The 16,004-nt window shown below is 45.6% G+C and overlaps 1 protein-coding gene across 4 annotated transcripts in view; it reads right to left on the minus strand.

Moving 5' to 3' along the window:
* Positions 1-16,004, minus strand: part of syngap1b (synaptic Ras GTPase activating protein 1b) — an 87,596-nt gene that overhangs the window by 51,361 nt on the left and 20,231 nt on the right. For all 4 annotated transcript variants that reach the window (XM_052064943.1, XM_052064946.1, XM_052064944.1 and 1 more), the window contains exons 2-3: positions 10,185-10,432; positions 7,599-7,704 (exon numbers count right to left, since the gene is read on the minus strand). In XM_052064943.1, the coding sequence (XP_051920903.1) occupies positions 7,599-7,704; positions 10,185-10,432 (354 nt within the window). The remainder of the gene's footprint in view (positions 1-7,598; positions 7,705-10,184; positions 10,433-16,004) is intronic.

Below are 16,004 nucleotides of genomic sequence, written 5' to 3' on the forward strand. Positions count from 1 at the left end.
ACCGGAGCACCCGGAGAAAACCCACGCAGGCCCGGGGAGAACTCCATGCACACAGGGAGGCCGTAGCTGGAATCGAACCCGGTACCTCTGCACTGTGAAGCCGACGTGCTAACCACTGGACTACCGGGCCGCCCCAATTGTATTCATTTATATATTATATTTATATAATATTTATTGTAGAATGTATGACTATATATATAGTATATGTATTATATATTGTATATATTATTTAACTCAGCCCTAATTTACCAATTCAATGCAATGGAAAGTTTTTGAGAAGGAATTATCTAGGTCCACTACATCTTGTAAAGCTCCCCATACTGTATGGTGATTCGAGCAATTCCAAATCGAGGCCCGACAATCACACGACAGTGATTCATACAGTACAGTAAAAATAAAAAAAAATAAAAAAATAAACAAAGCCCCTCCAGGAGTTTTTTTTAAGGATATGTACAGCAGCTGCGCAAAAACAAACTGTAATTTATTCCATCTTTCCAGAAATTGACAATCTCAGTTGCTGTGCGAGTGGGTGCACTCGCATAGGAATTGAGTGACAGCGCGTCGAGTCAGACTCAGCTGCTTTTCACATCCCCACGGCTCACACGCTGTCCAGAATATTAAAAGTGGAAGAGAACAAGCGTTGGTTTTCGACACTCCGACACATTGAGAGTTAATTAATGGAATACAAAAAAAAAAACGTGTTTAGTTCTTGGTACTTCTAATAACGTCTTGGTCCGCAGACCTGAGGCAGGTGTGTAAGGGCAGAGGAGCTCAGAGAGCTAAGATGGAAGCCATTTAAAGATTTGAAAACAAATAATAGGATCTTAAAAGAACTCAAAAATATATAGGGAGCCAGAGTAAGAATTACTGTATGTGCTCCCTCTTACAAGTACCAGTCAAGAGGCGAGCAGCAGCATTTAGGACCAACTGAAGACGTTTAATGGAGGGCTGGCTAACACCGAAGTAAAGTGCATTACAGTCATCCAGCCGGGATGTGACAAAGGCATGAATTACTGTTTCAAATTTCTTCCTAACCGCTTGATCCTCACTAGGGTCGCGGGGGGTGCTGGAGCCTATCCCAGCTGTCTCCGGGCAGTAGGCGGGGGACACCCTGAATCGGTTGCCAGCCAATCGCAGGGCACACAGAGACGAACAACCATTCGCACTCACACTCACACCTAGGGACAATTTAGAGTGTTCAATCAGCCTGCCATGCATATTTTTGGAATGTGGGAGGAAACCGGAGCACCCGGAGAAAACCCACGCAGGCCCGGGGAGAACATGCAAACTCCACACAGGGAGGCCGGAGCTGGAATCGAACCCGGTACCTCTGCACTGTGAAGCCGACGTGCTAACTACTGGACTACCGGGCCGCCCACTGTTTCAAATTGCTCATGAGAAAGTAGAGCCTCTACTTTACTTTCTGATCATAGCACCATTCAACACGGGGATGCGATACATCAAAATCCCCGGTTCATGTTCTTGACGGCAACTTGTGCTCCCTTGTTGGGATTGCGCATCATTGTGCAGAGTTTTTGATTCTGTTTGAAAGTGAACTCATCATTTACAACTATAAATGTTCACGTATTGCCTTGATTTCCATTTCCACTACCCCAACATCAACAGCATAAAACACGACAGGTGTGCTGGGGTAAGCTGCGAAGTTTATTCCAAGTTGAATGTACGACTCTCTTCGTTGTCTTTATTTTTAGTTTGCACAGTCGAAGCTGGAATCTAATGAGACTTATATAAGAGCAGCTGCTTGCTGCTGTGATAAGTACTCATTTACATATCGCTGGCGTGGGGCCCAAAGCGGATATCGTCAAAATTTGGTCACGCGCTTATTTTTCACAAATCGATAACATCCATCGGGGGCTATTTCTACAAATTATCGACCAACCTAAAGTGACGAAGCAATGTTTACGATTGCACTGTTTTTTTTTGGGGGGGGGGGGTTCTAGTATACGCACAAGGCTTGCGCCCGATGTGAGCAATCCGATCCGCTTCGTCAACGCATCGCAAAAATAATCGGTCGATTATCAAAAATCATCGGGCACTTCTGCCGCAGTGTCCTATGAACAGATGAGACACATCAGGAATTTTTTGGCGAGGCGCCTCAGCAATTGAAGCAGACCACAAAAAAAAAAATTAATAATTTGGCTTCTGCCACCCGCCCGCCCCCACGTTGACGAATGTTTTTTCACCAGCCACGGTGGCTGCCGAGCAAAATAGTTGAACGCCGACGACTGCGTCCGGCGCATTTGAAAGCTGAAAATGACTTGAAATGGAAATAACGCTGCACAACGTTGACGCTTTCTTCGAAGCGTTTATGTAAAGCGGCGAGCGCATGCGGCCGTTACATAACCAGGCTCGTCTTTCAACCCCCGTGGGACGCAGCGATATTATCGGACTTTAAGTGGGAAAGCGGTCGAGCGAACGCTGGTCCTCGCTTTGAGTGACAGCTGCCCCCCCCCCTCCTCCAAAAAAAAGGTCATCATCCACCTCATCTTGTCGGCAAGCTGCCACACAAACACTTCCAATGACCGTGTGGCTACTTGTCAAGCGTTTTTGTTTTCTTTTTGTAGAGATTCTGTATTGTGTTGGGTGGGATGACACAAATTTTAGGGCCTAATCGAAACAAAATTTTGGAGGCCGTTTCGAATATTGTCTCATCAAAATCAGACATCTGTTTTTACTTGGAAAAGAACAATCAAAATTTTTCTGACATGTTGCAGACCAAAACTAGTCACTGATCATAAGGTTTGGGAATATTCTGTACTCATTCATTCATTCATCTTCCGAGCCGCTTGATCCTCGCGGGGGGTGCTGGAGCCTATCCCAGCTGTCTTCGGGCAGTAGGCGGGGGACACCCCGAATCGGTTGCCAGCCAATCGCAGGGCACACAGAAACGAACAACCATTCACACTCACACTCACACCTAGGGACAATTTAGAGTGTTCAATCAGCCTGCCACGCATGTTTTTGGAATGTGGGAGGAAACCGGAGCACCCGGAGAAAACCCACGCAGGCCCGGGGAGAACATGCAAACTCCACACAGGGTGGCCGGAGCTGGAATCGAACCCGGTACCTCTGCACTGTGAAGCCGACGTGCTAACCACTGGACTACCCGGCCGCCCCGTAGGGTGTGCGTTCACCCGGAGAAAACACACGCAGGCCCGGGGAGAACATGCAAACTCCACACAGGGTGGCCGGAGCTGGAATCGAACCCGGTACCTCTGCACTGTGAAGCCGACGTGCTAACACTGGACTACCGGGCCGCCCAATATTCTGTACTGTTGATTTCAAATAATGTCGCATTTTGGAATAAAGGGATGGAAATCGATCCGAAAAACAATCGATTGATTCATTGATTATCGTCATCATTTGCAGCCCAACTATGAATTGAAAAAAATAACAAGGAGGTGGTCCCTCTGTAAGGTCCGGGTTGTATCCCCGCGACCAAAGAGGGACACAAACTCACTGTTATATGAGTAAAGCTGAAAACGGATGCAGACTTGGAGTCGCGGTTGAAAGTTTCACGGGTGCCGTGCGGCGCCCCCCTCTTTGAAATTCAGCACGGCGCGCAGCAGCAGCAGCCCTCCCTCGGATGTTCTGCTGATCCCATCTGGCTAAAGTTCTGCTCGCCTTCGCGCCCGTCCTCATTAGTATGCGCTGCGGAGCGGGCCAGTAAGACGGGCCGCTGACCCTGCGGAACCTTTGACTCCTTCTCCGCCATCGCCTCTGCTTTGCTACACTTGGATCTTCAACCTCAGCGAGTTGACATACACTCGTAAATCAGGATATTGCTTTTCAATTCTGGTGCCGCGGAATTATTTTTAACGATAAGCTCATGAAACAGGCCCTGGATAAAATAATAGTACCCAAAGAAACGACAGAAAAATAGATTGGACCAAAGGGACCACGGCGTGTTCAACTTGCAAGCAGTCAGTCGGCCGACTTAAAGGGTGACAAGGAGACACTGTGCCGTTTGTTGACATGCTGTGTGTCACACGCTTAACATCCACCAGAGGAAGCGGGCTCTGTCACATCTAGCCGGGGGCTGCACTGCACCATCAAGTGGAAGGTGTCATATGTTTTGGTGAGTAATAAAACGCAGAAACATCGGGAAAAAATAAATAAATAAAAAATTTTAAAGTGAATGAGAAAGAGTTTCGAGTGGGGGAAAAAAAATATGACTCGCACCTCCATGAAAAAGCACTGCACACATGATACAATTTGAAACTGAGAATAAATAATTAGCAATTAGACATGTGGCTAGTAAAAAGAAAGAAATCATTCAAATGTAAAATGAATGAATAAAATTTAAAAATACAATTAACAAATTTAGACATACAAAATGTAGTTCGAAAATACATAAATAGATAACTCCAAAAAATATTGCAGAGCTAAAAAATGTTGTTTTAATGGAAAGAATACAAAATATATATAAATTTGTATTTTTTATTTTTTTTAAATTTATATTTAATTGATAAATGAATGAATGAATGAAAAATATCAAAAACAAAAATAACAAACGGGTTCTGTCATCATAGTTTTAACTTTTAAAAGTTGAAAGTACCCACCTATGACACTGTCATTTTGCTTTTCAATTTAAATTAAATTTGAAATAAATTATCAATTTATTCAATTAAAAAAAACATTACTTTTAATGTAAAAGATCACATCACACGATCGTTCGAAGATGCGAAACGTTTTGTTCAGTCAAAATTTTAAAAAATAAAAATAAAAAAGAATGCTTCATGACCACTTTTGTTGAACTTATTCACTGCCTGCCCAGTCAAAATGGATGTTCTCGGCAAGAGCTTAATAAGCAAGTTAGTTAATCGTGGCAAAAGTCAAATGTGTGGGCAGTGGAGTGCAGTGCCTTCTTTCGTCTTTAGTCTTCATTTTGCCAGATAACAAATGACACTGATGACTCATCAGGCTCCGAATACACGACTTCTCAAATCTGATGTGGCTTTTGCATATTTCAGATTCATTCCGGATACATTTGGGTGACGACAACTGCTTGGATTGCGGCGCAGGCCGAAACAGTCGAGGTCAAAGACGGACGGCTTTGACGCAAAGAACAAACAAAACATAACAAAAAATGCAAATCGTAACCGCAGGAAAATATGCCGGCGTTACGAATAACAAACAGACAGAAGGCGAGCCCGCGCTTGGCGCTTCAGCGAAAGACTTTGAGGGACAAAAAAAAAAAAGACATCAAGTCAATTTAGACAATCGCACGTCATTCAAAGGCCAAATTCATTAATGCGGATAACTCAATTGACTTTCACTCTGCTAAATGAAGGAAACGCACACAGCAAGGAAGTTCTTCGTATTGGTTTTTCTCCAAGCATCTCGGTGCAATGCCAACATTTTGAATAAGTTGGATCCTATGTCGAAGTTGATGCATAAACACAACACACTCATTGGATGGACGGACGGATGGATGGAGGGAGGGACGGCGGAAGGGACGGGTGGACCCGATGCACTGACGAGTCCAGGGTTCGGGTTGCTCGATAAGATAAATGAATGGAAAGAAGAGTAGATTTGACAAAAGTACCAAAGGAAAAATTCATGGAAAGAAGGATGGTGGATGGATAAAATGATGAAATCGATGGATGATTGACAAAAAGGGGGCAAGGGATAAAAAAAAGTGCCCAATGTCTGACCCCAAGAACGATCTGGTGGAGGTTCCACTGTTGGCCACTACATCCAAATGAAGTGATGAGGGCATATTTGATTCATCGTTTTAGCATCTCGAGTCGGGTGCCGTATATCGTGTTCTCTATAACATTCATTCATTCATCTTCCGAGCCGCTTGATCCTCACTAGGGTCGCGGGGGGTGCTGGAGCCTATCCCAGCTGTCTTCGGGCAGTAGGCGGGGGACACCCTGAATCGGTTGCCAGCCAATTGCAGGGCACACAGAAACGAACAACCACTCACACTCACACTCACACCTAGGGACAATTTAGAGTGTTCAATCAGCCTGCCACGCATGTTTTTGGAATGTGGGAGGAAACTGGAGCACCCGGAGAAAACCCACACAGGCCCGGGGAGAACATGCAAACTCCACACAGGGAGGCCGGAGCTGGAATCGAACCCTGTACCTCTGCACTGTGAAGCCGACGTGCGAACCACTGGACTACCCGGGCCGCCCCATAGGGTGTGCGTTCACCCGGAGAAAACCCACGCAGGCCCGGGGAGAACATGCAAGCTCCACACAGGGAGGCCGGAGCTGGAATCGAACCCGGTACCTCTGCACTGTGAAGCCGACGTGCTAAACACTGGACTATCCGGCCGCCCCATAGGGTGTGCGTTCACCCGGAGAAAACCCACGCAGGCCCGGGGAGAACATGCAAACTCCACACAGGGAGGCCGGAGCTGGAATCGAACCCGGTACCTCTGCACTGTGAAGCCGACGTGCTAACCACTGGACTACCCGGCCGCCCCATAGGGTGTGCGTTCACCCGGAGAAAACCCACGCAGGCCCGGGGAGAACACGCAAACTCCACACAGGGAGGCCGGAGCAGGAATCGAACCCGGTACCTCTGCACTGTGAAGCCGACGTGCTAACCACTGGACTACCCGGCCGCCCCATAGGGTGTGCGTTCACCCGGAGAAAACCCACGCAGGCCCGGGGAGAACATGCAAACTCCACACAGGGAGGCCGGAGCTGGAATCGAACCCTGTACCTCTGCACTGTGAAGCCGACGTGCTAACCACTGGTCCACCGGGCCGCCCTCTATAACAATGGCCGTAAAATGACTCGGGACACGGAAATGAGTGACTGGATTTTGAACGCAATCGTTCCTTACCCCCCAATCACTACAAAGGATTTTTAGTGGACATTTTAAGGAACTCTTTTAGTCCAGTATATGAAAATGCCCCCCCCCTCACACCCCCGAGGCATCGGAGAGCAGGAAAGGAGCGAATTTATGCGAAACGAATTCAATCAAGTACACAAGGACGCTGGCAGCTAAAAATAGCCTCAATGACACAAAGTAGGAAGAGGACTGAAAACCTTGGCTGGGAAGCCATTCAACCTGAAGGTTCTAACAAGTAACAAGCAGCTGAAAAACACGCAAAAGAGATCTACGGCACGCCGCTGTTGTCGTCGTTGTTGTTGCTAGGTGACCAGTCCGCTAGCACTCGCCGCTAACACAGGTGAACGGCAAAAAACATGGAAGCGTCCCGGATGTTGCCAACCGGAGAGTCAAGTGTTTGCCTCAACATGATCAGAAGAACGCAGATACATTTGCCACCTTGAGGCCAACGTTTTGCGCCACCCAAATCACCTCCCCAAAAATGTTTCCGTTACTCTCGGCTGCATTGCATGCCAATGTTTCATGTTTTTTTTTTTGTTGTTGTTTTTTTTTTTTGGTCAGCCTCTACGTGTTGCCAACATATATTGTCAATATCATCTGCCCATTCTCAAACTATTTAGCAACCGTGTCTTACACCAATCATATTTCATATTCAAGCATTTATTGGCAGAAAATGACATTTGACCCCCACGGAAAAAAGTGTTTTGCCGTCTCCGACGACGCGTGCATGTTTTTGCGACAGCGGGAAGGCGTTGCATACTCACCCATCTCGGGATGCTGTCGTCCCTCAACGGGAACGCTGACCGTGCGGCGCAGCAGCTTGGTCCTGTGCGACTCTGAGCGCCTCTCGCGCATCAGCAAAGGGTGGACCTGCACGTACACGCACAAGACAAGGCGCAACAATACACTTAATGCAATGAAACTCTTCATCTGTGACGGTGAGCAAGCCAATAATTTGTCGTTTATCTGACATTTAACGTTATATCTTCTTATTATGACTACAGTGGTGCCTTGAGATAAGAGCACCTTACTACACTTTTTAGATATGAAAGTGTGGGTCAGCGGCGGCCCGGTAGTCCAGTGGTTAGCACGTCGGCTTCACAGTGCAGAGGTACCGGGTTCGATTCCAGCTCCGGCCTCCCTGTGTGGAGTTTGCATGTTCTCCCCGGGCCTGCGTGGGTTTTCTCCGGGTGCTCCGGTTTCCTCCCACATTCCAAAAATATGCATGGCAGGCTGTTTGAACACTCTAAATTGTCCCTAGGTGTGAGTGTGAGTGCGAATGGTTGTTCGTTTCTGTGTGCCCTGCGATTGACTGGCAACCGATTCAGGGTGTACCCCGCCTACTGCCCGAAGACAGCTGGGATAGGCTCCAGCGACCGTAGTGAGGATCAAGCGGCTTGGAAGATGAATGGGGGACTGTGGCGATATTGGACTGTGTTTTGTTTTCTCATTGTTTTTTGTTGTTTTTTTTTGCATAATGCCACCGCAGAAAACTCATCCACCTGAAGATTCTTTTTTGTTCCGACTGTTGCCATGGAAATGCTCAATTAATCCACTCTGAATTCGATTGGTAATCCTGGACTGTACGTGAAAGAACTCCCTAATTTCTTCACTAGCCAATATTGTGGTTTTCATGTCCGTCTGTTCTCATCTTTTGGTTTCGTTTGTTTGTTTGTTTGTTTTCCCCTCCACCATTGAGTCATGAAGTGAGTTCGCTTGCTCCGCACGATTTAGCGAGACCGCCGAGGGGGAAACACCTGCAGGCTCATTTTACACAGTGGGAGGCGGAACGCGACAGGTCACGGCTGGCGGGAGTTTGCAGACAGAGAGAATGGGTGGGGGAGGGGGGAAAAATAAATAAAACGATTTATTTTCATGAGCTACAATTAAGTGAAGAGGGAAAAAACACATTTTAAAAATGTAATAAAAAGATAATATATGGAATAAATATTCTACTTTTGCTTTTGCCATTTGGGAAAAGCTTTGGCCATTTTTGGCAGAAAATTGCAACTTCTTCTACCATATATTTGAACTGCAGGAAAAGGCATATTAGGGATGCTGTGATCCCCCCACCCCCCGACGTATTAGTTTGACTTTTTCCCACAAAATTTGCTAGTTTTTACACGTAACATTTCGACAGTATAGAAGAAGGAGCATTTTGGATACAAAAGAATCCTTGGTGCATTTTTCCTGACTGCATGTTACTAAGAAACCTGGGAAGGATTTTCAATGGTGAAAAAAATTCACAACACGCCTTCAAAGTAAGACATTCAGGCACAAAAGCTTTTTTTGTTGTCATCCGATTGTGATGCAAATGTACATTGCGGCTGGCGGGAGACGTATTTTGCATCATTATTTCTTCTAAAGTAAAAAAAAAAAAAATCAAACGGTTTTCTGTTATTACTATCTCTGGCTTTTATTTTACATACGAAACAATTCAATGAGATGAAGTAATTAACAAATGAGTCAATACATACAATACAAGCTGGTCCTCGAAATCCTCGATCCTGCCAGTTTTTGATGTCTCCCTCCTCCAAAACTCCTGATTCAAATGATCGGAATCGTTTCAGGCTTCTATAGCGCTTACTGATGAGCTGATCATTAGAATCAGATGTGTTGAAGGACTGAGACGTTTAAAACAAGCAAGACTGGTACCCGAGGACCAGATATGCAGCACCTGTGAACTCAAGTATTGGTGGCTCATCACTACAGTATTTCTATCAAGGGTGGAAGCAATATTTATGGCCCTTTTCCTCCCCCTAGAGGACAAAAGCAAGATAGCAGGCCGGACAGAAAAAAGCATTCAAAAAGTTGTTGGGCTTTGGTTGGACATTTCTGACCGGCAAAATTTACAACAAAAGTACAATGGGTGATGTAATCATAAGAGAGATTCTCACAAACACAGATTCAGACAATTTAGACTGAACAATTTTGAAGGAAATTTCCTTTTTTTCCCCCATCTTTGAGCCATGCTCACAGCACATTGAGATCAAAAGCAAAAGTGCTGCATTTTTATTTATATAAAGTGTATTTTGCAGGACAAAATATCACTCTCTTTTCGCAACATTTCCCTACGCAGCTTATTATGCTACAGTATTGTGTACTATATAACTTGTTTTGTTTTTTTCTTATGTTAGAGCATCAGTTCAAATGCATCAAATAGTGATGCCGTCTCAGTCTGATAGTATCTATTTGTGTGTGTGTGTGGTGGGGGCGGGGGTGATATGTCAACATATCAATATTTCTTGGTATCACACATTTCTTTTACGATACAGTCCTGGAACACCAACATCACATAGCAAAATGGATGCGCCTAGTATCGTTATTTGTGACGGCAGCACACGTCCTACCTCTTCCTGGTCCAACATGTGGAAGGGCTTTCCTGGGCTCACGCGCAAACGGGCGTTCCAGTGGTCGGGCGGCGGGCGCTCGTTGGACGGATGCTCGAATGGGGGGCGGCTGTAGTGGGGGCGCTCGTAGGCAGGGGGGGCAGCGTGGAAGGCCAGGACCTGCTGGGAGCGCTGCTGCTGCTGCTGGTGGTGGTGGTGGTGGTGAAGGTGATGGTGATGGTAGGAGGGCGGGGCGGCACACCTTGCATCTGGACAGCGGGAGACAAAATGTTCAGGTTAGGTTCATGTCGATTTGGATTCATCCACAAGCACTCATTCATTCATTCATTCATCTTCCGAGCCGCTTGATCCTCACTAGGGTCGCGGGGGGTGCTGGAGCCTATCCCAGCTGTCTTCGGGCAGTAGGCGGGGGACACCCTCAATCGGTTGCCAGCCAATCGCAGGGCACACAGAAACGAACAACCATTCACACCCACACTCACACCGAGGGACAATTTAGAGTGTTCAATCAGCCTGCTACGCATGTTTTTGGAATGTGGGAGGAAACCGGAGCACCCGGAGAAAACCCACGCAGGCCCGGGGAGAACATGCAAACTCCACACAGGGAGGCCGGAGCTGGAATCGAACCCGGTCCCTCTGCACTGTGAAGCCGACGTGCTAACCACTGGACTAACTGGACTAAAACAAATAAATTTTAAAAAAAATTAAATTCTATGTGATAAATAAGAGACATATTGTCAAAATTTTCTTGTTACCAAACCTCCCACGACAGTAACTTTAACAATCGTTGAATGAACCATAACGAATGAAGTCATAACGGCCCCCCAAGAGAAATGGTCACTAAAATGTGGGCCATGACAAAAATGAGTTTTACACTTCTGCAGTAGACTAATTGAGGCAAAAGAAGAGCTTACGGGGGGGGGGGGGGGTTCTTAAATTATGGATAAAGCTGCTGAAATATAAATGAGCCCCCCTCCCTTATGAATGCAGAGGATTGTGAAGGTTTGGCGTGCTGCGAAAAGGTTAAACCAAGAGGTCATGTTGGCAAAGACGCCACTTGAAATGAATCATCTGCTGTTCATGAATATGCTTCTCTCATTAGGAAGCCTTCAAACTTGATGAGCCGCCATTTTTTTAATAACTGCCAGTAGCCGCAAGATAAGACCATTACACGGGAAAATAACAACTTCTGTGCGGATATGAAGTCGCCGATTGGCTCGCCACAGATACAGCGAGGACTAAATGTCAAGTCGCTGCCGATCATTTAATGGCGGCGGTCAAAATGGTGATCACTCTTCAAATTGGATGAATTGCGCAGCCCTAACGCGATTTCATTTGTTTGGATGGGCCGACGAACGGTTTCAAAAGCGACTCGACCTCGTCATCCAAACTTTGCAAAGTCGGCTGTCGACGAGGGCGAAGGCGGCGTGACTCAAGCATCGGTCCGATTTTCGTTACTGTGGCGTCTTCTCTTCAGCCCCCGAGGATTCCCGCCAAGCAAGCTCGTCCCGAACAGTGGCGGCTCTGCACGTTTGACGAGGCCAGAAACGCTGAGATGCCTTTTTGCTCTCTCTCTCTCTTCATATCCTTTGTTTCTCCCTCTTCTCCTCTATATTCTTCTCTCGCCTTCCTTCTCTCTGCGGGCACCTTGCACATTTTCTGCCGTCCTTAGCAGTTCACAAAAGCAAAACGAGAGTCGCTCCGTCTCGGTCTACTGCACCCAGACAGGCCTAATGTTGATTTATACACAAACAACATAACCAAAAATAACAAAAACAAACATTTGGCCGGCCGGCCGGCCTCCACCTTTCCAGGCGGGACGACGAGGGGTGGCCAATGTATCAATAGCTAATCATCATTTCGATTTTGGCTTTTCACAATCGTTCAAAAAAATAATAATAATAATGCGCCAGACAGCATTCTGTGTGTTTGGAAATTCCTGCTGGCCAATGAATCAATAGCTAACCATCATTTTGATTTTCGCTTCTCACGATCGTTCAAAAAAAAAAAAAAAGAGTAGAAGAAAAACAAAAAATGCGCCAGACAGCATTCTGTTTGTGGGTAAATTCCTACATTATGAAAGCAGCCTGAATGCACCGTGTTGCTTCAGCGTGTAGCGGATTTTCTTTTGGCCTTCCTTCGAAAGGTTTTGTGACCCTCCAATTGGGGTGGACTTTTAAACTGTTTCCACAACGAAAACAAGTACACACTGTTTTTTTGGGGGTTTTTTTGTATTTCTGCTCTGTCCTTTTCAGGTAATCCACTATTCCACTTTTCGGTCTAGTGTTGTCCTGTTTTGTTTTGTTTTTTTTTTTTTTAAATCATGAGCCAAATTTTGTCCAGTTAAAGTTTAGGTTCGAATTAGGTTAATCCAGTTCAGAGTCTTTCACTGGCGAAAATGCTTGATTAATTCTAGACCAGTTCAGGTGTTGTCTCGTACTTGACAAGTTAATGTGTCTTGATTAATCGCCACTGGAGGTTAACTCAACTCATTGGACATGCCTCGGAGTTCCAAATAAGCAGCTCAAAGCAAGGACGTTTCGCCTCTTACTCCGAGGCAGAGGCACCAGCGCGGCCAAAAACTAAAAAAAAATACTTCATAAAGTAGAGCTTGTATAGGTTGATACTACGTTAATGATATCGAGGAACACTTTTCAAAGTGTGTTTTGGCTAGTTCCCCAGCCGGAGTTTGGAGTGAAAACCCAAATTGCGATGCCCATCCTGCCGCTCTTGTTTCCTAAGGGGCAAAGTCGAATGGGAGCAAACGTGGAGGTGGTCTGTCGGCGACTCTGTCACGTCCCGTGTTTGCCAGCAGGGGGCAGGCCCTGTTGCCATCCGACACACCTGTCACCCATTGGGGACTAATTACACGGGCTTTATGTGTGCGCTCCGGCAGTTGACTTACTGCCGGAGAATTCCACGCCGTGCCAAAATTTCTCTCGCCCAATTCCTACTTACATTTAGTCATTGCCTCTTAGCCTTGTGGCTGTTATTACGCGTCGTTGTTCCTCTTGCGAGTGAAACTTATATTCATTGTCTAATCTAACCCTCCTTGCTACCTTTTTCCGCAAGCGTTTTCAGCTGTCCTTTTATTTTATCCCTGGTCCCTATTTTGACCAGCGCTTTTTGTTATTCTCCCTGTCGGGTTTTTTGTGTTCGTTATTAAAGACTCCTTTTGTTATCTGACAAAATCTCTTTTTGTGTCTGCTATTTCGGGGATCCACTTCCTTATTTTGTTGTGCACGCAGCGATCATTCTATCGCTTCGGGCACAACGTGACAGACTCTGCTGTGTTATTTAATTTTTTTTCTCCCTCCGCGTCTTTTCGGCCCGCTGGTCTGTTATCGACCACACGGCGGCGCTGCTGCCGCACGGCCGCCTGCGTTGCACCCCGCGACGCCAGCGCACAGGAAACAAGGTTAGCGCCCGAGAGATGTCACTTCCGATACGCCCACTCCCGCTCTCTCGCTGGCTCGCTCTTGCACGCCCCCAGCCTATCGCCATGACAACCCAGAAAAGAATAGGAGACGAGGGGACGAAGGAGGGAGGAATGCAGAATTAGGGATGGAGGAGAGGAGAGTGGGTGGGTGAGGAAAAGGGGGATGAGGCGAGTGGGAGAAAAAGGAAGAAGGGATGATGGAGGCAGTTTTTGGGGAATAGGGAGCCCGTGTCTTGTTCCCATAGCAACGCAGCCATCCGTGAAATAGCGACGACTCGCTCGCTCTCGCTCGTCTCTCTCCGTTTATCTCTCCATCCTTCGCCCCTTCTCCTCCTACTTCCTATATATACATGCACACACATGTAGCGTGAAGTTGGCATGAGGATGCCGTAATCCGAACTGTGAAACGCTTTCAAATGCGCGAGTCTGGCCTTCCCAGTAAGATAAAGCGCCAGATCGCACATATTCAAGAGACCCTTCTTTGGATATTTTTCTTCTACGCAAGTCCCAAAATAGAGTTTGACTTCTTTGGTGTAGTACTAGGTTGTGCCACAACATGCCAGGTGGCAGCACTGAGCTCTACTAAAAGATCTGCAGCATAATGTACAGCAAGAAGAGGCTAACAAAGTTCCCAGCTATCTCCAAGAATAGTCAGAGTAGAATTGTCCGATATGACAATATATATCGTAGAGACGATGCATAACGTCAATCGTATGTATCGGTTAACATGGTTGGACTGACTTTGTCTGTTTTTATATTTGAAACGGTCACGAGGGGACTAGCCGTGCTTACGCCGCTGCTCACAGCGCCTCCGCTTGGTTCTCGGTTAGCTTGGCGGCAGAGCGAGACGGAGGCTCCATTGGCATTAGGTACCCCGATGACGAACAACAATAAAATACTACAATGTGTGTGTGGGGGGAGGGGGGGGTAATCTGTGCTATATGTTGTACATCGAGCATATTTGACAATAAAGCCGACTTGCCTTGAAAAAAGTAATTGCCTAATATTTGTTATATTGTAATATAAAATATTTAAAATATTTGTAATTTTTTTTTAAATTACAAAATATTTGAAAGCTATGATTTTATCAAAAGGACAAAACGAAAACGTATTCGAGTTAAAATTAACTGAATTGATTGTACTGAACTGCCCAAACGTTTCAGCCTTTGCAACATGCACAATAAGTGATACTTTGGCATACCACTAGAGGGAGCCAGAACACCACATTTTGAGAGATTATATGATTAGCCAAACAACGAGTTCAGAATTGTTTCCAAGATCCGAAAAAAATAGGTCAAAGTGCCAAACGCGGGATGACGCTTGATGATGTGACACTCGCAGAAAGTCAGCAGCGCTTCTGCTTGGGCCAAAATTGTGCGCTGGAGCGTTGAAAGAGAGGTGCTAGCGAATCCCTGGCAGGCGGGTGCGAGCATCTGTCGCCACCCAGAGGGGTGACGAGGTGAGATGTTCTCGACCGCCGCCAATACGCTGACGCCAGGCTTCTGTTGCCCGTGTCCAAAATTCACATCACAATTTGGTAGCGTAAGATGAAGAGGCGCAGGTACAAGCATCTGTCGCCACGAAATCAATCAAACCTTGACTAGATCGAACCACGTCGGAATCAAGTCTGAATGGTTTGTAGACAGTCCATAATTTTTTATAATTTTGGACTTTTCATAATTTGCAGCATTTTCTAAAAATGCCAATATGATTTCAGGATTTTTTTTCTAATGTTGCTTTTTTGGGATTTTCTATGAAAATTCACAGAAATGCATGTTAATGTCTTTAGAGGGTGATTAATCGCTTAGAAACCTCGTTTCATTTAAATGGTTCCAAATCAGATGATTTTAAACCTCTTAAAGATAAATATTTCCAGATTTCTGTCATCCGTCATTAATAATAATAATACATTTTATTTATAAGCGCCTTTCAAGACACCCAAGGACACTTTACAATAACAAAAAAACACAAAACAATACGGGAGAAAGATCATCTTTCTGTTTTGTATCGAAATAAAACATTTGGTTTCACTTTGGAAAAGAATCCAAAATGGTTTTGCCGATTTTCTGACATGCTATGGACCAAACCAGGAACTGAAACTAAAATTAAACTAAAATTAATGTTTCTGCGCCATCTGCACTTCAGATTTGAAATCATGCCTTGTCTTTGAATATAGTGATTGATATACATAATTATTATTTTTTTTTATCCGAGTCATCAATTGACAAAAATAATTGCCGAATGAACTGATTAAGAAATGGAATCATTGACTTCCGATAGAAATGTCCCAGAAATTTGCCAGGCTGATTGTGACATGAGGAGGCCCACGTCCCAAATGAATCAAATGCACGCACACGCAAGAAAAAACAAACAAACAAAAA

The sequence above is a fragment of the Hippocampus zosterae genome, chromosome 5 (genome assembly GCF_025434085.1).
Source record: "Hippocampus zosterae strain Florida chromosome 5, ASM2543408v3, whole genome shotgun sequence".
Classification (NCBI taxonomy): Eukaryota; Metazoa; Chordata; class Actinopteri; order Syngnathiformes; family Syngnathidae; genus Hippocampus; species Hippocampus zosterae.